The sequence below is a fragment of the Harpia harpyja genome, chromosome 15 (assembly GCF_026419915.1).
Source record: "Harpia harpyja isolate bHarHar1 chromosome 15, bHarHar1 primary haplotype, whole genome shotgun sequence".
Lineage (NCBI taxonomy): Eukaryota > Metazoa > Chordata > Aves > Accipitriformes > Accipitridae > Harpia > Harpia harpyja.
This window is the reverse complement of record NC_068954.1, coordinates 26,444,767-26,471,124: the sequence shown is the minus strand read 5'-3', so window position 1 is coordinate 26,471,124 and position 26,358 is coordinate 26,444,767. Positions and strand designations below refer to the sequence as shown.

Below are 26,358 nucleotides of genomic sequence, written 5' to 3'. Positions count from 1 at the left end.
CGGGTGACCGCTGTGTGATAGCCTGCACCCACGCGTTCCTGCCGCCAGCTACCGTCCTTCAGCAGAGCCTGGCAGGCAAAGACAGCGGTGGGCAACCTCTGCAGCGACAGCTGCTTTCCCCAGGCGCGGCTCTGCAGGGTTGCACAGACCTGTCCAGAGCATGAGCCTGAAAGCAAGAAGCTTTTTAGGGCTCCAGGGCTTTTTCCAGTCCTTGATCTCTTGTAGTAGATGACTGCTGAAGAACTGACATATGTCTGCGGTTATGGTCTGCAAGGCTGTCCTTCCAAATCAGAGCTTGCAGATTGTATTGAATTAATTTAACCTGTAGGCTCATGTAAATTCGTAATATCCATAATCCTCTTAAAAAATTCATAATACTTTTCCTAAGTGGTCAGCACCAAGTACTTCTAAGGAAAACAGAAGAAACCTTTCTAATCCTTGCTAGTTAAAAATTTCCATAAGTCATAAAATATGAGGCTTAGTATCTCTTTGTAAATGTACTATATTTCACAAGTTACACAGCTATAAGTATTAAATAGCAGATCTTCAAATACCATTTCTTTCCTATGTTTTTGATCTCTTTTTCAGTCTTGCCTAGTGATCAATCTTCATGACGTACTACAGCAATACTAGTAGTAATGCTGTAGCACAAGAGTCTAAAGAAATAAGTGGGGCAAGGCTTGTAGGGAGAGGAAATAGCTTTCATTAGACAAACTGATACTAATTGTATAGTGAATGAAAAATGCTTTTCTTTGCCTCACTTTTGAATTTGCCAGTTGTTTTCACTCTGGGCTCTTGGGCAGTTAAATGAGAAGCACCCCCTGCTTCCTCTACATGCTTCTGTATTTTAGGTCATTTTTATAGTGCCTTTGCTTATATGTCTTTTTTCTAGAGTGAACAATCCCAGCTTTTATGGATTTCCTATGTCCTGAGCCTTTTCTCTTTCTGGGAAGGACTGGTCTTTTTGCACAGTATCGTAAGTGAAAAATCATTCATGGTCTGTGAATTGGTAATACCATAGTTTATTGTATGGCTCTTCACTGCAGTGTTTTTCTATTCCAACAGCCTGGTCGCTTTTTGTCTGACACCTTGTGTTTGTGGAACTGCCCATATAGATCCCTCAGTCACTTCCATGAGTTGATTGAGAGCAGTTCTGTAAGATAAATAAATACTTCAAATATTACCCTTCTAAACATGAATTATTTCATCAGGGTGAAATATAAGTAAATTCTTCTAAAGGATTAATTCAGATACATTTTTGTAATCTGTGCATTTTTTTCTCCTTTTCTGTTTTCTTCACTTCCAGATCGTCAACAGATACATTAAACATTGGACCAAACCCAGAACACTGCTGTTTGATACAGTCTGCTGTTTACCTTCTGTATTGATGAGCATTTACAAGGAATAAGAAAAAAAAAAAAATAAACCAAAGGGCAGGAGAAGAACTACATTACCTTCAGTGTTTTTCGAGCACAATGAATCGCGCCACATTCCAGTGCCAAACAGAGGTGCTACTTACATCGTTCCTTCTTAATAAAAGAATACCCATTTTTCTTACATGTATTTTTCCAAATAAAAATAATTCAGTGTTGACATCTAAATTTGCACTTTTTTTTCTAAGAGGAGCAGAACAGTTTGTTCTGGGGAAGGGAAGGGAAGGGAAGGGAAGGAGAGGAGAGGAGAGGAGAGGAGAGGAGAGGAGAGGAGAGGAGAGGAGAGGAGAGGAGAGAAAAAAGAAAGAAAAATATTTCAGAACTTACAATTTATAAAGCTGCTACACTTTAGTAATAATTAAAGCTATACAAACAACAATCAGAAATTTAATATGCCACATCATCCTGTAATTATTGCTCAAAGTTTTTGCTACTATTGCAGCCTTTGCCTGCAAGTAGCTAAATATGTATGATTCTTTGTAACTTCATTTCTTTGTGTGTATTATCATGAAATTATCTGTGTCTTTCATTAAACTTTAAGGTAATATTTAATTATTCATTTATCTCTATCAGTGTAACATAAAAGAAGAAATATTGCATTTTCTGTAAGAAGAAGGAAATTAAAAATCAATTTCTAAGCCATGTCATTTTGAAAAGTAATTTTAAAAGCAATAAGACTATAATTTTGAATTATATAACAAAACATTTCATGTTTTAGAGCACACAATAGTCAAAGGTCATTTGTTTAGTAAATTCCACTTAGTTTTCCAACGCAGCTCATATTTTGTTTGTCCTGACTTTACTACCTCCACCTTCATGGTAGTGCAATATGAATATATATGAAAACCTGATGTTTCTTACAGCTGCTTGTATTTCTGAGCAGTGACGTTCCCTTCTTCTCTGGTCTAGTATCTTATTTGAACCTGTGATGGGTTAGTTGCCCTCCAAGAGCCAGACTCTGTTCAAATTCCTGAGCACACTGGTGCTGACTACCAGGCATCCTTCTGTGGGGTCTTTTTCCATGGGGGATGCTCTGACGTAGCCTTCTTTCTCCTCCCCCCCCCCCAGCCTGAGCCACAGAGTGGGGCAGTGGGGCTCTGACTACACTGCCAGAGCACCATACAGCCAAACGTCTCAAGTGCTCTGCAAATATCCACAAACTCTTGCTTTAGAGATGATAATATACCATGAGAAATTAAGATCACAGGTATTTTATAAATGGGTAAACTAAGGACATGAAGGCTAAGTCACTTTCCAAGGGCTGTGCATATGCAGGGCCAAAAATAACAATAAAATCAATTATGCTTAATGAAGTCTATGAAATAGAATCTCATCAAGTAGATTTTACTTCTCCCACTACTCAGTAGTCTTTAACAAATCCTTAATTGGCATAAATTACAGTGACTTTCCTGAAACCATTGAAGCTTTTCCACTTTCCAGAAAGAGAAAACTGGCCTGTCCATTTTCTGAATTGCCTTTTCTCTCCTTGCCAGAGGAAACAAACCCAAAACCTTTTCATGCCTGGGATCCCTGAGGATATGGTATTAAGCTTGGGTGGTACTGAAATTTGGAGTAGGGCAACCACCTGCTTTACAAGATTTCAGGCAAAACCTGTTGGTTTTAACAAATATACCTTGGTGGGTTTTTTTACTTCAGTCTGCTGTTGAGATAGGAAAATGCAAGCAGCCCAATGTCTTTTTCTACACTTCCCTCATGCAATTGGTAAGCTCTCAGAGATGCCAACGATATTTGAAATGGTTGAGCGCCATTTCATCTGAAATCATGTAGCAGTCCCCTCTTGTTGCTCGCCTTTTTCATGTGCAGCATGTGAAATATCTACTGGGTAAGCAGCGATTCAAAGACCCCTTAGCAGCCGCTGAGTTGCTCATTCAGTTTGGCTCTGGAAATATTGAGCCAGAGTCAGATCAGATGTACAAAGAGCCTGTGAGCAGAGTTACGTGACTATAAACTTGGTATAAGAGGAGACCGAGCAAAACAAAACAGATGACAAAGGCACGATTTGCTTGCTGTTAACGATGCCTCTGTAACATCACAGGCTATCTCTAAGCTATATTTTCCACTGCATTGCCGGCTTGCAAAACTTTTAATGGAACAAGTTTTTCTGGCAGAAGAACACTGATTTTTATCTTTAATGAGCAGCCTCTCTATCATTTAGCTTCAGGAAACAGCTTCCTGGTTGTAAACTGCTTGAGAGTACTGACAGCCAGTCAACTTCAAAAGCAGCCAGGAGAAACTTCTTTCTCGCTAACTTTGGGAAGGAATTCAAAAATGCTGAAAGGTGCAGATGATGTTGTTATGGAGAAGGAGGACTCTGCTTCCCGACATGGAGAAATGACAAGTTGGGATATCAATGACATCAAACTTCCCCAGGTATGTGTCTATGTCTTAGAAATTTATCCAGTTCTGACCAGTCAGTCACCATTTCACCGCTGATCTCACACTTTCTCAGTCATCTATGCCTCATTGCCTTTATTCTCTTCGCACCTCGAGGTATGGGACAGTGTTTTACTGAAAAGCTAGAAAGTATTAAGCAAATACTGAAGTTTCCATGTATTTTTCCTTAATCGTATTATTGAAAGACCTGTTGATACATGAAAAATAGCAATGCTGCAGATGCGTTGCCTTTGTAGTCTACTGGTGGATGAGGTGCAAAGAAAGAGAGAAAAAAAATTATCTCCTGCTGTGGGTGCTCAATTAGAGATGTCCAGGACCTGCTTTTTGCCCTGGGTAGTGCTTTACGAGGAGTGAGCACAGCACCCATGACTGCCTTGCAACTCTGGCTGCTCAGCCTAGCTGCAGCTTGGGCTCCAGGCAAGTGGGCTGGCTTTCCACACAGAGGCAACACTCCTTTCATGAGCAGCTAGGAAAAGCTTCCTTTGTGTTTGCGGAGATTTGCTGAGAAGCAGAATAATGATCTTTCCCTCCCTCAGTCCTTTTCTAGTCCTCTTATCTAAAAATTTCAACCGTGCTCTCCACTGAAAGCCCACAGCACCCCGCACGCCAATGTCATCTCCCTGTCCCTCACCTCAGCATATTTGTGCCAGATTCCTCCTGCTGCAGTCCTTCAGCATCCAGCTCTGCCTTTCACCTCCCAACCCTGTCTTCTTACCAGATCCCAGGCTCTTCCCTACTATGCCACTGCTCTTCGCCCAAAGTCTCCATGTCCCACGCTGCCTCCTTCCCTGCCCTCCGCCCCAAGGTCACCTTCACCTGCATTTCAGCCCAGAGGCTTCCTCCACACCCTTCCCTACTCTATCCGATGGCTCTGGGGGAGCGCAGGACTCTTCCTCGTCTCAGTTGATGTTCTTGCTGCTGTAATGGCTCTCAGTGTCTGGGATCAGCAATTTCAAGGCAATTCCTACTAAGTTTTTGTACCCCTACAAGACCTTTTCCCTCAAAACTGTCAGCGCATATGTTAGATGCTTTACACTTACTGCAATTTACTCTGTTGACTGTATCCACTGAGGTGATGGGTGTTTGGTCCTTTGTTTTTTTTTTCATTGAGTTTTATTTTTATTGTTCCTTACAGTGTTGGCCTGGGTTTTTTCTTTTGCTCAGTCTGTAGCAGTGAAAAAAAACCCTGATGAGGATGTCAGGTTTCTTTGTTTTGGACTTCAGAAAAATCACTGTGGAAGTCTTTCACGGTGGTTAGACCAAAACGAACTAAAGCCCAGAACTAAAGATCTACAAACATGGGCATAGTCTCAGTGTGATGCAGTATTTGCCCTTTTTCCAGTAAGTTGAGCCAAATCAAGCTAAATGATTCAGTGTAACGCTGCTGTGAATAGCCTGAAAGGCAAAGCAGGATCTCTGCCATGAAAGCTAACAGAAGTTAGTCAGGCGGTGACTGCTGCCTGCAAGGAAAATATCTGCTATTTTATGTCAGGCGCCCTATCTTCCTCTCCTGGGAGGTCCTGCACTAGAGCTGGACCCATGGGTGAGTGAGAAGAACCTCCTGGCCAGGCTTTCCTGATGCTTTGGGGCTTGTGGGGAGCCACAGGGAGCTGTGGGGTTTCTGCCTTCTCTCCACTGCTCCCTCCTGCCAACCAGCATCACCGGCCAGGGTGCTGGAGTCACCCGGGCTAGAGAACACCCAGCAGAGGACCAGGTCTTCTGGGCTCTTGCACAAGCTTTTCTCTTCCCCAGCCTAAAACATGGCTTGCTTTGGTGTCTCCACAGGACGTAAGACAGATAGATTGGTTTCAAGAATGGCCAGATTCCTATGTAAAACATATCTATAGCTCAGAGGATAAAAATGCTCAGAGGCACCACAGCAGCTGGGCCATGAGAAACACCAACAACCACAACTCTCGCATCTTAAAAAAGTCCTGCCTCGGGGTGGTGGTCTGCGGCAATGACTGCTCGACTTTGGATGGGAAGAAGATCTACCTAAGACCAGCCATATGTGATAAAGCTAGGCAGAAACAACAGCGTGAGTATGAACATGGCTGTTTATTAAATGGCACTTCAGAAGTGAACACAACATAAAAGAAATGAAAGTAGAGGATACCCTTTGGATTATCCAACCTTCCTGCTGCCATTCCTTATATTCAAATGCAAGTCGATTTTGCAACAATGTGTTTTACATTTCTTACTGTTTGGGGAGGAGTTGTTTGTTTTCTTTTTTTTTTATTTTCTTTTTTAATCCCTATTTCTGATGGTTAGAGATTGATTCCCAGCCTTCTCAGGCCCATGAGTGAGGCTACTGAGAAAGCTGTGCAGGGCAGACAGCTTCCTGCTGCGCTGTGCCTGCTGACCTGAGCGTTGGCTTCATTATTACACGGGCCCAAGAGTAACTTGGGAGGCAAGTCTTGCAGGAAAGAAGTTGCTCATAAACTATGATGACTGGAAAATAGGCCTCATAGTCATGTCACCAGAGCAAGACAATGCAAATAGAGAATGCATGCACATTTTTAACGAGACCATTCCAAACAACTGTTTATTGCTCAGTAGAGCTAGCACATGCTGATTTCTGGATCTGATGAACATTTTGGCTAAAGAAAGGTATTACTCAAGCACTCAGTGAGGACAGAATGATGTCCTCCAGAAAAACTGGACAAGAACATGTATGATATTCCAGACACTGCCAAGTTAAAAACAACGAAAACTGATGATGATAATAAATGATAAAATAATAAAGCTATAATAGAAATAATTTTTGCCAGTTATATTTAATAATTTAATAATGGGACAGAATAAAGGCAATTATAGTTTGATTTTTGCTTACATTTGAAAGTTTTTTGCATAGTTTTTCTCAGTGTAGTTTCTGGGCCCCAAACAAGAAGTGGCAATCCACCACCAGTGAACCGTTGTATCACATGGGATTCATCTGATTAGTGTTGTACAGAAAATATTTCTGACCGTCTTTGCTCCAGGGAAATGCTGTCCAAACTGCAGTGGACCCCTGCGGCTCCTTTCCTGCCGAGGCCATGGTGGTTACCCAGTTACCAACTTCTGGAGGCACGAAGGCCAATTCATATTTTTTCAGGTTGGTATAAAATTACCTTACATTATGCAAGGTAATTTTAAAGACTGTTTTTTAAGATTGTTTAAGGACATTTTTTTGTTCCAATAAATAAGGGTCATTGAATATGAAAAGGTCAAATGACTGTAAGGAGAAAAATTTTCACAATGAGTGGGCAAGGCCCTATGCAACCTGATCTAACTCTGAAGTTAGTCTTGCCTGAGCAGGAGGTTGAGCTAGACCTCCAGAGGTCCCTTCCAACCTAAATTAGCCTATGTTACTATGATTTTACAGCATATTATATTTTTCATTTAGGCTCCCATGAAAACCTGTTGATTTTGAAGCCGTTTGCCTCAGATACATAGGAACCAATGAATCTTCAAAAAGTCAGAAATGCTATGTTATCTCAGCCTCTTCTCCAAGGCACCATGCGTAAGCATGAGGCTATCTTTTAGAGCAGAAAATGGTTGTACCCAAGGGACTGTCTATGGAAAATGCCAACTGTGCATTATATATAACTTATATCTGGAAAATAGTGTGTGCAAGTGTTTAAATAATGGGCAGTAGTTGTGGAAGCTGTAGACCTAGTTTAGTACCATAACCACTGGCCTGTCTCCTATTTTCCAGTCTTTCACTTATATGCAGGTTAAAATTAATTCTCTGTGGAAGTTAATGGAAATTAACGTTCTGATACACGTCTAAAGTGTGAGAAGAATGGAAATGACTGCAGGGGCACTGTAGCCAGGCTGCAGAAGACCTTGTTGCTTCAACTGGGACTCTAGTGTAGGGAGGCTCTTCTGCACATAAATGTGGTGCACTGGTTTAATGATTTCAGAGAATTTCTACCCCATCACACTTCATCTGAGATATGTTTGTTACTTGAGCTCACATTAAATAAGCCTTATTAAATACAAAGCATTAAATCAGGCCATATGTGTGGTTTTGGCCTGTGCTACAAATTCTGCTCCCTTAAGATTAATAACAAGGTTGTTTCTAGCTTTAACATATCGTAATTCCTTTCTAAAGTCCAAAGGAGCTCATGACCATCCACGTCCAGAAACAAAACTAGAAGCAGAAGCAAGAAGATCAATCCAAAAAGCACAGACGGCTTTTTCTCCATCTTCTCCAAGATTAAAAAGAATCCAGGAGATTGAGGTAACTCTTATCATCAATCAGTGAAATGGTGGGCTCAGTGATCCATGGTTCAAGGCACAGTGGAGGCTATCTGGGCTTTGGGTCTGGGTGGGAGCAGGCTTTACATCTCCACATTCTGCCTCCCCATGATCAGGCCAAGAAGGAGCAGGGCTGTCCTGAGCATCCTGCTCTGCTCAGCACTGTCATCCACCGCCAGCAACCCCCATCTGGAGCCTCTTGGGGCCTAGTGGCAGCAGGGGATTACATCTATACTGCTAAACAAAGCAGGGCTGTAGGGCAGGCTCAGTTACATCACTATTCACATGGTCCCTGCCATGGATTTGGCCAGTGCTAGCTCGTGCTCACAGACAAAATGCCCTGGCATGGGTCAGGGGGACAGCATGTGCCAGGGACCATTCCCTAGCAGGATTTTGGGCAAGGTTGCATCACATTTGGGTCCCTTCACTGTACACAGCTGCCTTTGAACCTACCTGTGCCCCTATGTGCCACCATGCTACAAGCCATAGGCAATAAGAATCTTAAGCTGATGCTGCCAAAATTAGCCCTTGGTGGGCTGCAACACAGCCCTTGCATCATTTCACTTCAGGTCCAGAGGTCATCCAAGGCCAGGATGTAGTGTGGACACCGCCAGGCCATGCCTTTTGGTCCCTGTTACCAACAACGGTCTTTGGCCTCATTTTATTTAGCAGCATGGACATAGCTTTAGAGCCCCAGTACTCTCCTTTTTTAAATGCAGGAAGTGTCTTTAGAAAAAATTCCTGCAAGTTCTTTGTTAGTGCTTCTCCAGAAATTAAATTATTTACAAAGAAATCTGGGAATAAAGTAATTGGATATTTAGTCTAATCAGTATTGACATTGAAAGAGAATATTAGAAGGTTTAAATTGGATTTAACTTATAGTATTGATTGCACCACCCCATGAGAAAATTGTGACAAATGAACACTTGAAAACTGGGAAATACTTTTGGCAATAACCGAACTCAGGAGGAAGATTCGTGTATGTGTGTACACATACACACACACACTGTATACTATTTTACTATAGAATACAATATATAACATTACCTCTATGATATGTCTATTATATACTGTGTATGGTATCTTGACAAAACAAACTTGTCATTAACAAGGCAAATCCAGAAATCCTTACTCCTTTTTCCTCCAGTCCCCCAACCTTTACTTAAGAAAACCCAGTTACTTCAGTAGCAGGCCTGGATTGCTTTATTCACAGACTTAATGCCCACCAGGGAAAGAGATGCTCTCCTGCAGGGCAGCTGCCCCTGAGCAGGATTTGGCCACCTGCAGACCCTCAAGGGCTGTGCGGGCACCTTCACATGCAGGAGGCACTGCCCCGCCTTTGGAAAGACAGGGGCAGGTCATGTTTTCTCCACATTGACATGTGTCTGGAGGTCCTCCCCTGACATGGAGGAGGTGCCACAGAAAAGCGAAGGCACCCTCCACCTCTGCTTGCCCCTCCTGGGTTTTGCCAGGGTTGATAAGGGGAAGGTGCCTCACCTCTGCCTGGTGTGCCCTGCTTGCTCTCCGGATCTCCAGGAGGGCTTTGAAGGTAGAATAGTGCTTTGAAGGACTTACAGAAGCACTGGCATTAACACATCAGCTGTGCTGGGTGTGCAAACACTTGTGAAAACATTTACAGAGATCCCATGGACTGCCACGTGCCTGACGGAGGCAACCAGGCAGAGCAGTGAGGCTGTCTCCAGTGGCCTTCCTTGCAAAGGCTGTGTTGCACGCGACTGTACACCACCGGCCTTCTCATGCAGTTTGTCTTTTGATGTGCTAGAGATGGTGCATCCTCCCCAGCCTGGTGTTGGGGATAATAATCAGTGCCCCTTCAGCTACAGACAAGAGGGATAATTGGGCTGGGTGGTGACAGACTTCTTAAATGGACAATGTGGGGAAGCAGAGGGATCCTGGAGGCCAAGAAGTACATTAAAAGAGTGAATAGAGGAAGTTAAACCCATTTCAGTGGAATATGAATTTAGGAGCTGCAGCTATTTGTACAGGAAATACTCAGGAGGATACTAAAAACCAGAGATCAGGAGTGGCTCTCATGGAGACACACTGACTTGGGATGGGACAGTCAGAGAGTACAGGACGAACTGGTGGTGGCCTCTTGACACAAGCGCCTGGGAACATGAGCATAAGAAAAAGCAGCTGAGCCACTGTGTAAATCTCTAACAAATACAGAAACAACGATTTTCATATCACTGGTTTAATTCTGTCCCCATGAGCGCTAAAATAGTCCTCACCTAGGAAATGTTACTGAGCCACGTGGCTTTTTTTCTTTTATACCTGAGCCTACTGGTCTTACTGAGGTCAAGTTCCCTCTAGACGTGTCTTTGTCTTTCCCTTCCTACATCATCTTCCTGGTGTTTTCACTTTGAATTGTGTGGGAATAGGAACAGACCAAAAATGTCATAAATATATAATTGTAGATCCAGCTCTTCAGCTGGTCTGACTCTGTGCCGTCGCAGTGATACCATTTACCCTCAGCTGGCTTTCCAGTTCATGGCTCTCCAGCAGGTTTTTTCTTGGGAATAACCCGTCATATTCGTGTTCTGCCAAGACTGGCTGCGATACAACTAAGTCAGGAGTCTGATTTGACACGCAGAACCTGTGTCACTGAATCTGCAAAAAGTCTTCTGAAAAGATTCAATTTAATATACTCACAAGAGACCAGGGAGGAGAACTTTAGAAAAATGTATGAGCCCAAAATAGAACAAGGGATAGATAGGATGTTTTCTCTATGGTGTCAGCGGGTCTTTAGCTGAAGGTGGGCTGGGTTCTACATCAGGTTGTTGGAATTTCTTCGCACAGTGAGTGGAAAACAGCTGAAAGGAGCTTTGCTACTCTGGCAGTTGGCAAAATCACTATAATTAAATGGATGCAAAAGCAGAATTTCAAAGGAGACAGACCTGTAAGTACTCATCAGAAATGATAGCACAAAATGAGTATCCTGAAAGGAATTCTGAAAGTTTGCAAAATTATAATCCAATCATTAGGGCAATTGAAGAAGTTGTGAAATATCCAGAACAAAAGACCCAGAAGAATAATTCTTGTGTGCAGCTCCCTCCCTGAATTAAATTTTTGTTTGTGGGGTAAAAAAATGCAAAGGTAGGAAAATCTATGAGTCAGAAATAGAAGTAGGGTCTCGAAAAGCTGAAGCACAACATTATTGTAGTGAAAAGATCACTTCAAAACAATCAGTTTTAAAAAATCATACTTAGCTTTTCCAAATGCCATAGAAAAAAAAAATCTGGTGTGTTAAATGTATTAGCATAATTTCATTTTCAGGTGCTTCTTCAGTATATGCTGGCAGTGGACCTCAAGGGCTGTGAATGTGAGGTCTAACAATTCTTTCAGTGCAAGACTGGCTTTGGGCAAAATCTGGTGAAACAAACCCAGACCCGTGATCTGGGAGCCCTGTTTGGTTTGCCCCTAAAGCCCACTGGCACTACCCTGCAAGGAGGCTCTGCTACAGCATCTGCTTCTTAACTGTATTGATTGAATGCATTCGTGAAGGTCTCATACGGGACAGCTTTTATTTCGTGCTGCTAGACTACACCTTGTTTTACTAAACCACGCCTTGCTTTCCCAAGTCTCTGACAGGTGCAATGCCGACGCGGGAGGCTTTGCCTTTGCTTCTTTCCGAGCCGGATGCTTACATGCTGCCTGCTAATTTCGGGGGACATTTAAGCAAAAGCTCCCAGGACCCGACACCGGGCAGCCGCTCCGGGCAGCCGCCATACCCAAGAGCATGTGGGGAGGACGGGGGCTGCGGAGAGGCGCCGACCTGGAGCAGGATCCCGGCCCTCGGGAGGACGCCCAGCGCCAGGAGGCCTCGCAGTGGCCCTGCCGTCCCCGCGGCCGACCCGCCTCGCGCAGCCCCTTCCCCCCGGCGCTGCGCCCACGCCGGCACCCAGCACGTCCTGCCCGCGACAAAGGGTGGCCATGACCGCTTCGGGCCTAATGCTGGCCCTCTGGGGGATGACTCCTGTGAGGAGATACCCCCGCTGGCCTACAGTGGCCGCTGCCTCCCTCCGCCGCCCTACCCTGCACCTCAGGGCGGGCCCTGCCCCACAGCCAGCGGGGCACACCACCTCCGCCAGCTTTTGGCTCCTCCGAGGGGAAGCGAAGGAGACGGGGGCGAGGGAGGGCACCGTATGGGTCTCAACTGCTGCAATGACAACACGGTTTTTAACCTGTGCCCGTTACGGTGACCGGGTTTAAATGTCCTCTCTCCCCCCTCCTCTGGCAATGGGCTTAATGCTCCATCTCTGCTGCAATGCAGGTGTGAAAGTGCTACCGCGCCAATTCCTCTTTAGCTCCTCTTGCAGGCCTCAGGAGGGGCTTTCATACCTAAAGACTTGTCTTTGTTCTTTTTTTTTTTAACTGTTATATTTTCCCCCACTTTTTCATTGATCTAATAAAAAGTATCAGCTCTCCTTACAGACTACCTCGCTGCCATTCTGGTTTGGTAGCATTTCAATCCCTCTTGAAACACAGTTTGTTCAAGCCTGTGGGACTTGTGGAAGGTGCAGATGGATGACCTCAAGGACCACAACTCTCGTGTGCGACCCTCTGCACTCTTCCAGCTCCTTCTGGCAAGAATCTGGGATCTAAGTCCCTCCACTGCACCAGCCCTGTGAACACATTGCATAGAATCATCACAGAACAGTTTGGGTTGGAGAGGACCATCAAAAATCATCTAGTCCAACCCCCCTGCCATGGGCAGGGACATCCTTCACTAGATCGGGTTGCTCAAAGACCCATCCAACCTGACCTCGAACATTTCCAGGGATGGGGCATCCACAACTTCCCTGGGCAACCTCTTCCAGTACCTTACTACCCTTGTAAAAAAATTTCCTCCGTAAGTCTGATCTAAACCTACCCTCTTTCAGTTTAAAACCATTGCACCATTGTCACTACAGGCCTTGGTAAAAACTCTTTCTCTGACTTTCTTATAATCCCCTTTCATATATTGAAAGGCTGCAATATGGTCTCCCCAGAGCCTTCTCTTCTCCAGGCTGAAAAAGCTCAACTCTCTCAGCCTTTCTTCACTAGAGAGGTTCTCCAGCCCCCGATCATCTTCATGTCCCTCCTCTGGACCCGCTCTAGCACGTCCATGCCTTTCTTGTGCTGGGGCCCCAGAGCTGGATGCAGTACTCCAGGTGGGGTCTCACCAAAGCGGAGCAGAATCACTTCCTTCGACCTGCTGGCCATGCTTCTTTTGATGCAGCCCAGGATTCAATGGACTTTCTGGGCTGCAAGTGCACACTGTTGGCTCATGTCCAATTTTGCATCCACCAGTATCCCTAAGTCCTTCTCTGCAGGGCTTAACCCAGCTTCATACATGTATATATTCAAGGTGCCTTGCTGCTTTTTCCAGCCACGTTTCATTTCTTTCATTGCAGACTGTAACGAATCCTTCAGCACCCTTTCCATACATCACCCCCCTTTCTGACCACTACTGTAAGCTCTGTTTCAGCAGGAGCTACCAGTTCCTGACATTTGTTAAAAAAGTAGGGTGCCAAATATGAATTTTCTTGCCTGAACTTAGTGGCCAGCTCAGAGACCTTTGGCAAAGATTCCTTTATCTTTTCCCACAATTCACATCTGCATGATTTTCCTGCATGACTAGCCTCTGCTGCTCTCTGGACAGGGTTTCAGGGGCCGCTGGCCCTCACCCTGCAGAGGGAGGCACTGACACACGTCCCCGCTGCCACCTCTGCAAGGAAGAGCTGAGGGGTGTCATGTCTGGAGCCACATTTCATGGCTGGTTCCTTTAACCACCAAGAAGGTAGAAAGCCTCGGCTCCATGGGCTGCCCAGCTGGCGGTCCTAATCCTAAACCTGCCCTGCCTGCGGAGCAAGCCGTGCCCTGGCGGTCTGAGGCAAAATAAACCTTTTATTGGGATGAGTCTGAGAGAACAGTATTACGAAACAAGTAGCAATAAAAACTTCACACTCCCTCAGACTGTGGTGTATCTTGTGTCCATCAAACAGGTTCAGTCTTATCATTTGTCTTTTTTTTTTGCTTGTTTTCATCTTTTTAGATTCCCTCTTTTTTTTAAAAAGACTTTGGAATGTATTAGTTGCTAAGGAAACCACTTTCATTGCGAAGGGTGGAGTTCAGAGACATTTACAAGACAAGAACAAATTATATTTATAGAGTGCTTCAAAATGTTTATTGCAATTTGTAAAAGAGGGGATGCGTAGTGATTTGTTTTATGTGGAAAAAATCTAAATGTAGATCACAAAATGACAGTCTGCCGTTGTATGTAAAGGTCAGTTCATCAAACTTTTATTTTAGTCTGTGAGTTACTCCCACGTTAATACCAAACTGTGTGTTTTATGATGATTCTTCGGATCAGTAACTTGGAGAAGGAAACTTTGATCACGGATAATAACAAGCTCCACCTCTAAGACAGAAAAAGGGAAATCAATAGGAGCCGTAAACACCTGTGCTTCAGGAGATGAGCTGCAGGACGAGGGACAGACAGGTCCCCCACGGCTGCGGGTCCCATAGCCCAGATTCCTTTGCGACTGCCAAACCAGTCGCACCAGCGAGGGACAGCACAGGGCATGGACCCTGCCCGCTGCCATGCTGCTCTGCCTCGTCTCGCCTCTCCCCTGAATTCCTTACCTCTCTGCTGCACTGCTACCAGCATCACCTTTCATACAGACGTGTGGCTGGAAGGCTCCTCAGACATTGTTCCTGCACCGCTGTACCCTCAGTTCCCTTTACACACACCAACCCCTTCCTCTGTTTTTAAAAACTTCCACCAAAGGGGATTTGATAACCCATCCCATAACCTGTTCCATGGCTTCACTGTCCCAGTCGCCACTGTTAGTATTTTTTTCCTCATGTCTGATATTCTTTCCTGCAGATCAACCATTTCTTCAAGTCTTTGAAGATGGGCAGTGTCCAGTTACTGAGTTCCACAGGTTTCCTACAGGACTATTACTACCAAACCTCTCTAAAAGACATTTAGTACCAAACCTGTCTTCCTGCCTGAGAAGCAGGAAGCTTTTTGTTGGTTTGCCTTTAAGTCTGAACCAAAAGGTTTCCAAAACAAAACCTATTCCTGCGAGCACAGCTCCACTCAGCAGCTACCTGCCATAGCAGGGCCGTGCCTTCTTGCAGCTCCCATGCTCGTAATTCTGTGCACCCAGGACTGCCCCACAGTTTGGGGGGACCCCCAGCCCCCGTTCATGCAGCGTTCATCACACGCAGTACGTTTCCAAGCAGAACACATTTCATGCTCAAGGACAACAGGTTATTCCTTTTTAAAAAGGAGGAAACTGAGACTTCATGATTTTTCTAAGGTTAAATGCAGAAAGGCTTTCTAGATTTACAAGCTGCCAGGGTCAGTTTGACCTTTCCATGCTCTTGCAGTGACTTCTGTGCTGGCAGCAACTCCCTCCACTTTTGGTACAATCAGCACGGTGGGTCAATATAGTGCCAAATTTATATCTGTTTGGCTCAAAAGATGAAGATACCAATCCCAGCTCTGACCTTCACAAAAATGACTTTTTTCAACATATTTGGGATATGTGAAAAGAAACATATATATGTCGCTGCTTTAAGCCTCTTTTAACCAGCTCTAAGGTATTGTGCCCAATTGGGCGGTGATAAGAATCAGAGGTGAAAGATGGCACTAGATGCATTATCCTCTGCAATTTTAAGAAAATATACTGAACACTGAGGTTATTCAGGGTAGCTTCATGAAGAAACACTAATTGATATGTGAGAATCCACCCATAGGTAACTCTGTAACCTTACTTTCCGCTGCAGAAAATGGTTTTCTGTAAGGCACAGCTGTGGTAAAATGTTAGGAAGGCAGCAGAATGCAAGGAGGTCAGGATGTGGATGATTACACAGGCAAAATGTTTTGTTCTGGCTTATCGGTGTTTCAGATGGCTGTAGCTACTGCCAAAGCTTATGCAAATATCCCTGCATGGCATAGATGGTCTACACTTGCTGCTTTCCCTAGGTCTTAGCTCTGAAAGCACTGGCCTCAATATTTAAGGGGTAATTCTTTGGGAGTAATCCCTGCACTTGCTCCGAAGCAAATATTTTTATATATAAGGGCTCTTCTGAGGCCCTCAGAGAACCGTGGCAACGTTGCTCAGAATGATACACTAGCCAGACTGTATCTTACAGAAACACTGCTTTTGGGGCGGGGAGGGGGGGGTGTGTGACTCATACAACATTTAAAGATGAAATCTAGGCATATAATCAGAAAGAGTTATCTTAATAATACAAGGCAGCAGCTGGACACCTTGATTTTTTAATGTATTTATCCTCAGAATACCTTTGTGAGAAAGGGAAATGCCTCTGTATCAGTCATACCAATGGGGAGATGAGAAGGCAGAACAGGGATTTGACTCGCATCTGTCCAGCCTGGGCATGTACCCTGCTTTTCTTCTGGCCTCCCTCTCCCTGGGGCTTCTACCTTTGCATGTGAAAAGAATTGCAGGTCAGACTGAGCACAGCCAGGTGTTTTCATTTTCAACCCTTTGTACAAAGCCCCTGCCCTTTGGCAGATTGAGGCTACAAACTGTTTTATATAAACTGCAAGGTTATGGACTATTTTCTAAAATATGGTTCTAAATGCATTCTCTATATTTTTAAATGAAACAAGTGTGTCAAACTGCTGGTGGTAGAAAGGACTCCAGCTGAGGAAGCTTTAGTGGATACACTCCGGGTAATTGTATAAAGCTTTTCTTTCCTCATGGCCTTTAGGAGGTTTACTAATCCGTGTGTCTGGTACTCCTGAAAATTTTGCTCCGCTTCCCCTCAATGTAGTCATTTGGGGCTTTTTAAGTAATTATGGTCAAAGAGTTAGAATGTGACCATCTAACGTGTTTTGCTTTATTGCAAGCAAAATGTAGAAGTGACCCCTGTGGTGGATCTCAGCAGGGATATGGCCTGTCTGTGCCAGGAACAGGCTTTACGTGGCAGGGCAGCAACTGGCGTGGGGACCCAAGGGGGGCAGAGGAGGATGGGAAGGTGGAGTAGTTTATTTAAGAAGAAAAAATGAAGGAAATCTGCTGGTGTCAGGGTAAAAATAGATGCAATCACTAATCAAAGCAGAGCGTGAATAGGGTATTAACATTGCACATGTGAACACCCTAAGCAGTTTGGACCTGGCTCTTGCGCAAGCTCTGCAGACTGGCCCTGATTCAATACAGTGCCCCTTTCTCCCTGAGCTGCTGCAGTCCCCAGGCACTATGGGGTTTTTGACTTTCACAAGGTAAACTTCACCAACATTGCTCACCTCCTGGAGCAAGGAGGATTCAACATCCATGCAGGAGAACCAGGTTAGGGAGCACTTAAACAAACCTGACACAGGTAAGTCCATGGGCCGTGATGGGAGGCACCCATGACTGCTGAGGAAGTTGGCAGGTGTCGTTGTGAAGCCACTCCCCATAATCTTTGAAAGGTCATGGTGATACGGAGAATTTCCTGAAGACTGGAAGAAAGCAATGTCACTCCTGTCTTCAAGGAGAACAAGAAGGAAGATCTGGGGAACTACAGCCCGGCCAGCCCCACCTCAAAAATCTGCGAAGGTGATGGAGAAAATCCTCCTGGAAAAGGTTTGCAAACACATGAAAGACTAAAAAGTGATCGGGAGCAGTCAGCATGGATTTATGAAGGGGAAACTGTGCTTAGCCAACCCGATAGCCTTCTAAAATGAGATGAGTGGCGTGGTGGATGAGGGGAGAGCAGTGGGTGTTTTTTTTATCTTGACTTTAGCCAGGCTTTCAGCACTGTCTTCTATAACATCCTCAAAGACAGACTGATGAAGTATGGGATTGCGAAGTGGACAAGGCTGAAATCTCAGCTATTCTGTGATTCTGGGAACATTTTGGATCAGCCATAGCTGTTCTCATACCAGACAGTTGCAGTCTCCAGATGCTTCTGCTTGAATTAGCTGTGTACTGCGTGGCACATCTGGAAAGTCATCCAAAGGCCTGACATACTAGGAACACCCTGGGGCAGCAGGACATGGCTTTTGTGGCCCTGCAGACAGCAGCATCAGCAATCTGAATGCCACAAGCATCCTTTGCTCTCCTTGTTGGATTATCTGATTTGTGAGCAACGCGAGATGATCTCCTGTACGGCAAGTAGTTCCTGAGGCACAGATAGGCTCTTCAGAGGACAGGGCAAGCCAGGAAGGTCTTTGGCCAGCTTTTCACTCTGAGCTCATTCCTTCTGTTTCCAGTTAGTAACTGAGGAAGTAAAACTGCCTTGGAGGGCTTGTCTCAGACGAGTGTTTTTCATTTCTCAAACCCAGTTGTGCCAAGATTCAAACTTCACATCATTTGGCAATTGTATCATCAGTGATGCGGTTTAAGTCTTCTGTTACCAAGGGTTGCCCAATCTATTTGCTCTTCTAGAGACAGATAGTCATGAATAATACAAACCACAGCACGAGAGTGTCCTCTTTGCTCATTGCTTTCTGTGCCTAGTGGAAGCTGTTGAGCAAAGGCCAAAGCCATACGGCAACTGGGCATCCATCTCCTTTTTGCTTGCAGAGGAGATAGCAAATGCCTGTGGCAGGATCAGGTCTCTCACCCCTTTGCCCCCAGCAGAATGTCCCCACCAGGGCACAGCGGGGACCGGCTGGTGAGACCTTCTCCTGCCCCAAACACCAGGTGAGGAGTGGGAGGACAACGACATGCTGCTCTCCCCATGTCTGCAGCCTCTCCCCTGGCACCTGAGGGTGGCAAAGTGAGCTGGTGGCATCCCAACCTTACACTGGACTCAGGCACCTAAAGCAACGAGTAACGGCTGCCACGTGAACAGCTGTGGCCAACCTAATGTCTGTGGATAGTGTAAACATTGGGTGTTGTGAAAAGCTGTTTGCCAAACATCTGGATTTCCTCTGCTCAAGTCACAGCAAAGATGGGAGGAAACCATCATCTTCAGCCCAGCCAGCAATGGTCCTGGGCAGAGCAGGATCCCTGGAAGCAGGGCCCTCCAAGCTGACAGCAAAAGCAGCAATACATTTCGGGGGGAGAAGGGGTAGTTTGCGTTCATTGCCTCTGGACTTCCCTGATTCCCCACAAAGAGCAATGGGATTCCCTGTCTGAGAGGCCGGGGATGGTAGGACAAGGTGGAACATGTGTAAATGGCATGACTGGAGACCCACTCACCCCTGCACTCAGAGGACAGTCTGGGGGGCAGGAGGAGGGCAGGAGAAAAAAGAACAAGTGTCCAGCCTTGGGGTGGGTGAAATACAGGATGAACAAACAGACCTTGGCCAAAGTGAGTTAAAATAAAAAGTAAATTGATGCTTGCGGGTTTGCTCCACTGGAGTCAGTGATCCTTATTGGTCTTTGTATGTGCTTAGGAGAAAACTTCAGGCCAGACTGTAATGCTGCCCCGACCTTACTGCACTTTCATGCACTAAATCACCCCACCAAGAAGGACTGAACTTCCCAGAGGCCCCACTTACCTGCCAAGAGCCACCCCCGGAGAAATGAAAACCCAAAGCTGTTCCTCTTCGTACAGATGGGTTAGGGAACGCACCAGCCCCGTCCAGGCAGGGGGATGCTGTCTGCATTGGGGGCTGCTGCTCACTTTCCCTCTCCCACTCGTGCAGGCCCGGGGGTGGCCGGGGGTCCCTTTGCCACAGGGCCCTTGGTGCTGGGAGGCAGTGACCCAGGGGAAAGCCTCAGCCAGCGCAGCAGGTATGGCTGCTCCCTGATGATGAGGGACTCGTGGCAGAGCGCGGGATCACCTGCGCAGACCGCCATCGTGCCACTGACGTTGTGGAGGGAGGTAGATCAGTGCAGTGAAACACACAAAGCTCACCTGAAGAGCATCACCCAGCAGGCTATCGAGCTGCCGATAACCTGCTCTCCTCTCCTCCTCTTGGCCAACAGGACAATCCACCACTGGGAATGGGCAGAGGGAGGGTTTTTTCCTCCAGTTCAAGTGAGGTATGTTCTGGTTTTATTTTTATTTTATAGCTCATTAGTTAAGAATGGTTGTACAGCTAATTTAACAGGGGGTTCTGGCGTGACTTGACAAGCTCTAACTTAACTGAAGCACTCGGACAAGGCGCTCACCGAGTACTTCATAGCAATGATACTAAAACTCTTGCCATGCACCAGCCTCCTATCACAAACTTCCAGAAAATGCTCCTTCGAAGATACTGTCTCATGTACAGCTTAACACTGCTCCCTCCCAGTGCCTTGTGGAGCCCTTCTTTTGGGAGCAGAGGAGGTTTGTCTGACTTTGTTAAATTACCACATTCACTGTTAACTCCTTTATACACAGCAGAACTGCCGAATGTAAGGAAGAAAGGCTTATCTTCAGCCAGATCAAACTATTGTCCATAACCATGATTTGCATGAGGAGCCCGCTCAAAAACATGTCTGTGGCCCTCCTGCAGTGTGGCTGTGAGCTCCAGCACTCAGGGCGCCCGGTCCCAGCCCTGGCTGCAGGAGGGAGAGCTGGGCTGCTCCGTGGCACGCAGCGGCTGGGCTGCGGTGGCTTCAGCTGCTTGGTGAAGCTGCAGACTCTCCATACAGTGGAGATGAGGCATCTTGCTGTCAATAGACAGCACTCAGCCTCCCCACTGGGCTGTCCTTCTGTGTTCCCTGATCTCACCCAACCCTGTGATAAAGCGTGGGATTTGCTCTTTCCTGTAAAACCAATGCTTTCTCAAAAGGTCCCTCCCAGGCACCAAGGGAGTGCTTCAGTATTTTTAAATGGTTGGTCTCTCGGAAGCCCTATTCCAGTAAAAGAAGAAAACCTCATTATGCAGCAAGAAGCTTAAAGTTTTTCTGAGTAGATCCTTTTAACACTGTCAATGGGTTTTTCTTGGCCACCCCCCCTGCCTCAGGCAGCATATGGCTACTCTCCTCCAAGCCTGATCACCCCTTCATCCTGGGAATATGGTGTCCCAAACTCCAGACAGCCTCCTCCCTCCCTCCTGTCATTGCAGAGTGGATTTACATTTTTCCACACTTACTCTTGGAGGTTAATTTCACTTAAAAAAACTCATTCAGAACTTCTACCTACTTGATTAAAACCATGGTCTTACAAGGCAGAAATTGTGAAGCTGGGGCTTGGCTGTCTCTGCCACTCTCCCTCGTGAATTCTTTGAGGTCTAATAATGGAACGGTATAAAAAACTATTAAAGTACTATAAAGATCATTTGTGATGATATAAAAACAGAAAACAGACGTCATATGGCAGGCTTTCTCTCCATGGAGATACTAGCAGTGTCTCTTTCCACCCATTGCCTACTTTCACCAAACCCATCGGAACTTGGTGTAATTGAATCTTTGGTCCCTCTATCAAATTTATCTGGAAACTGGTCAGTGAGTTCAAAAGTTATTGGTGGAAACTGTTAGGCTGACAAGATGACTGCTTAATACTTCATTTCGTTAGGGAACTGGCTGAAAATCAACCTGCAGCAGTCATAAGGCTTGGAATCCAGGCAGGCTTTGATGACAGTTCACTGGAGGGTGAGGGCAGCACAGGCGTATTTGCTGCTGCAGATAACTGTTATTACCCAGGTAAGCCATATAATGTGGACTTTTTTTCATCAAAATAGTCTCTTCGTCTTCATGATGACCATAACTTTACCAGCTGTTACCCATCCTTAGTCCTGGTGATAAATGCAGATTTATAGCAAGGGAGTGAAAGTCCTGTTTTACCTTATCCTAACCATGCAGGCTGGCTGTGCGTATTTAGTAGATGCAGACTTGTGGGAACTTGGAACTACCTCCATGGAGCTCAGTGCCTACACGTGATCGGCTCTACCTGTGTAACCACAACACAACTCTTCCTCCAATTCGGGAACAAAAGTCTTTCTCTCTGTCTGGCTCTTGCCCGTTCAAGGAATCAAGCCGCCAGGCCTGGGCTTCAGGAAAGCTTCAGAGCAAAATGAGGGAAAGCTTAAGCTCATATACAGCTTCGTGCAGGCCAAGATCACTCCTATGTGAAATGTAGGTGGTTTGGGCATAGCTACAGTTAGGATTGCCTGGCCAGGTTCTCCATCATTAACCCCAAATGCCTCATGATGAAGGCATACAGCTAGTGCCAGGGAGACAGGGCAGCCAGTGTCCTCCCAAGAACGGCCCGGACTCTTGCACAGCAAGAGTGAGCCCCACTATTTGGGCTGTCCTCACAACTGCACGGCCTCTCCTTCCCCAGGGCACGTGAAGGAGAAAGATGGAGTTTGCATCACCATGCTTCAGCCCACCCTGCATTTAGCCATACAGATGCTGTCAAACCAGTAGGCATGCTCTGCACATTTCTGAAACACAAGTGTCCTGAAAAACTTGCAGACTCCCACTTTTATCCACATTTTCTCTAATACATCTGTATTTCAGTAGTCCTGAAGTACTACAGCAGGGCAAAAAGCACGAAATTGAAGGACAGCACAGCAACTAGTTCTCTTAGATCTTTTAGAAAACTTTAACTCAGGCTTGACTGTAAAACTGGGGTAACTGATCTTTTCTCTGTTTATATGCCACAAGTTTAAACTTTGTTTAGGTTACAATTATTCTACAGCAAACCATCTTCCAGGACTGATGAGAAGCAGAAATGCAACTTTTGCATAAGATGATCAGGTACGCTGCTGTGCTGAAGCTCAGTGATCACCAGCTGATCAACAGTGCGCCCCATCGTTATTTTTTTTATTCCTGTGAACAACAGTAACCACATGCTGATGATACACTGTATGATTTTGGTCTCATAAAAGACTCTAAATTAGTGTCCTTCAAGAGGAAAGAAGAAAAACTTGATTCACTGCGTTGCACATACCTGGACAATTATTTATCTTATCATCAGATTACTTTTTGTGGTAGTTTTTCAGGTTCTACAGACTTTGGTGGGTTTTTACGTGAAATGTTTAAAAAGGCACACTTCTTAAAGAGAGAACAGTTTCCAAACAAAACTGCTGGCAATTGTTTTGTCGGCTGCTATGAAAGTTAACTGCCCCAATCTTCCCACTTTATTACCACTGGGAAATGCAGCTGACCTTAATATCTGTAAGTGTATTTTTCCCAGACTTTACTTTCCAGATCACCATCTGTCTAGACACTGTCAATTACTAATATGTGTACTCAAGGTGAGTTTAAGGGTACTCAATATTTTCTTCTCCATGTGATTAAACTCCCAGGCAGCACTGAACCAACCCACTATATTCATGTTTGTCATTTAAGGCAGATGCCAAATTATCCAAAACAAATTAAAGACCTTTTCACTGATTTTTACTGAAACCAAAGTACAAAAGTTGTGGAACATACCCTGAATTTCAGAGCTCTTCTTGAAAGTTTTGTACTAGGAACAATCTTTTCCTTGTGTATGCCCCACACACCCCAAAAAACCCAGCAAGGTGTGGGAAGGATTCAGCTGAAATGAGTTGTGAGTTAACATTGCTGTGCTGCTTTTAGCTGGGATAGAGTTAATTTTCTTCATGGTAGCTAGTATGGGGCTATGTTTTGGATTTGTGCTGAAAACAGTGTTGATAACACAGGGATGTGTTAGTTACCCCTGAGCAGTGCTTACCCAGAGTCAAGGCCTTTTCTGCTTCTCACCCCAACCCACCAGTGAGGAGGCTGGGGGGGCACAAGGAGTTGGGAGGGGACACAGCTGGGACAGCTGACCCCAACTGACCAAAGGGATATTCCAGACCATAGGACGTCATGCCTAGCATATAAAGCTGCGAGAAGAAGAAGGAAGGGGGGGACGTTCAGAGTGACAGCGTTTGTCCTCCCAAGTCCCCGTTAGGCATGATGGAGCCCTGCTGTCCTGGAGATGGCTGAACACCTGCCTGCCGACGGGAAGTGGTGAATGAATTCCTTGTTTTGCTTTGCTTGTGTGCGGCTTCTGCTTTACCTATTAAACCGTCTTTATCTCAGCCCACGAGCTTTCTCATTTTTACTCTTCCAATTCTCTCCTCCATCCCACCAGAGGGGAGTGAGCGAGCGGCTGCGTGGGGCTTAATTGCCGGCTGTGGTTAAACCACAACACACTGCTTACTAGAAAGAGAAAATGGAAAAGCTTTTGAGGAGCCATCAGATTGATGATACCCATGCCTGTATTAATCTGTACAGAGAATGATTTGGCTGTGCCTGCAAAAGAACAATTACATTTAGCTTAAATACAGTTTCCCCTAAGTAGCTTCCAGTGCAGCTGGCCCTTTCTGTACATGCCAGTTACAGAGCACAGGTCAGCAATTGCCAGCAGGTGCAGAGCCAGCTCTGCGTGCGTCGGTGCAGACGTCAGGTAGCCCAGGACTGAGCATTTTCATTCTGCACATTGTGACAGGCACGGTGGCAAAAAGATTAAGCTCTGTTGATGTTTTGATCTCCAGCACTGCTGCCCTTGGAGAAGATGCCAGAGCCATTGGGATAGATCAGCTAGAAAAACAAACCCTAAAACCCCTGATACATATACCCTTAATGAAAACGGATTGTAACTGATTATTACTTTCATACATGTTTATCAAATTTCCTTTATAATATGACGAGATTTGTGCCTTTTCCTCTACTGAATCCCATTCTCCACCAGCCCCAAGTCGTCTGCTCCCCCAGTTGTCTTAAAAACAAAGTCAGCTGTTTGTGTGACCACAGTTCAAGTCAGGAGACGAGGACACTGGGCTTTAGGGGGAGAGAGGAGAAAAATGACCAGTAATTTGTACTTTTTTTTTCTTCTTCAAATGTGCAACTGTGAGCTGATAAAAATTAATGTCCCTATAAACATATCTGAGTTGGCCAACCCAGGTTAATAAACACTGAAGTGTGAAGTACTAGACCTAAACCCAATTTCTTAGCAGTGTAGGAAGGAGCTTCCTGAACTCCCCTTGCAGTGAGACACCTTCATGCAGTGTCTTCTTAAAAACATGAGAAAGGATTGCTTCTTTTTGCTTCCCAGAGATAGCAGGCGATGCAACATCAAAGTTTGGGGGAGATCCGCGTAGAAGGTAAACAAACTTTCAGCTCATGGCTTCACCTCTCTCCTCTAGCTGAGGTACTCCATTCACATCCATGTTTACCAGTTCTATAGGGTTTCTGGGGAGACATTGTCTTCCTTATTAAAGCTGTTCTACAACAAATAGATTCACTGTACATACTGCAGGATAGGATGACCAAAACCCCCCAAAAGATGTCTGCCTGGCCCTGGCTAGGGCCAACAGCCTTGCCCTAGCAAACTTGGACTCTGAACAGAAACATTCAGAGCAGGGCAGGGACTGAAACGATGACCACTGCTTTGGGAACATATGCTCTCCAAGTGGCAGTGGTTAAGACACACTTCTTTTCAGCACACCATCCTTCGTCATATAAGGATGCTCCTGCTTCGCATATTGGCTGCTTCAGATCCCATTTGGAGGCCAGCCTCCTGGAGTCTGGGAAGCAAACTCAGGACTGAAGGCTCCACTCTGAGATTCAGATACTTAAAATCCCTTTGAAGAACTGGCCTTTCGGTCTATTGCCATTCAGTTGTGTTATCATGGACATCTTACTAGTGCAGAAACCTAAGGAGCTGAATGCTTGGCAGGCTAAATGTAATGATAAACTATTGCTTGTTGCATTTTCTCTATTCTTCCTGTAATGTTCTCAAATTTTAAATAAGCTGTAGGGAAAAATAAATATACTTGGTTTAAGTACAAAAGAAAACTTCAAACTGTGGCATGCCACCTAACGGCAGAACAGCAACATTGTGCACTGGTACCAGTAAACACATCAGGAAGCCCCATCCCAAAGTTCTTGTTTATTACTAAGCTGCAACAACCTGCAGGGGTAGTGCTACTTTGGGGGGGGGGGGGGAATCGAGCAAGCAAATTCCTTTGCAAAAAAAAGTTTGCAAACTCAAGCAGGCAGAACTTCTGTTTTAGCAACTTTAGCAATTTCTTACCATTATGAAGTAGAATTAATGAAAAGAAATTTACTTCAGTTGTAAATTTAGCATGGAAACACGTAGGGGTCACAGTGCTTATACACATCTTCTCAAGGGAAAATGCATTCATTCGGAAATAAAATGTGTGGAATAAACGTCGACTCATCTTGGCTTTCCACATTAAAGAGTAATTTAATTTGGCAGGATTTACTAGTCTTACTTTTCTTAGCTTTGCATTATATCCAGCTATTTCTCATAGGGCATTCTGAGGTTAAACTAATAAATGTGCTACAGACATCTTCAGAAGATGTCAGAATACCTGCAGTTGCCAAGGTACAAAGGATGACAATCCTAAAAGATGCAGGAATATTGTCTTCACAGGCAGTCATGTTTC

The 26,358-nt window shown here is 45.2% G+C and overlaps 2 protein-coding genes across 3 annotated transcripts in view; both read left to right on the top strand.

Annotated features, from left to right (window-relative positions):
* The window catches only part of LOC128152008 (glutathione S-transferase 3-like), a 119,776-nt gene that overhangs the window by 21,870 nt on the left and 71,548 nt on the right, over positions 1-26,358 (top strand). The window lies entirely within an intron of this gene.
* GCM1 (glial cells missing transcription factor 1) lies at positions 3,653-12,313 on the top strand. Its single transcript, XM_052809395.1, has 5 exons — positions 3,653-3,824; positions 5,634-5,886; positions 6,830-6,942; positions 7,945-8,073; positions 11,693-12,313. The coding sequence occupies exons 1-5, from the start codon at positions 3,723-3,725 to the stop codon at positions 12,311-12,313; spliced, it is 1,218 nt and encodes a 405-aa protein (XP_052665355.1). The 5' UTR covers positions 3,653-3,722.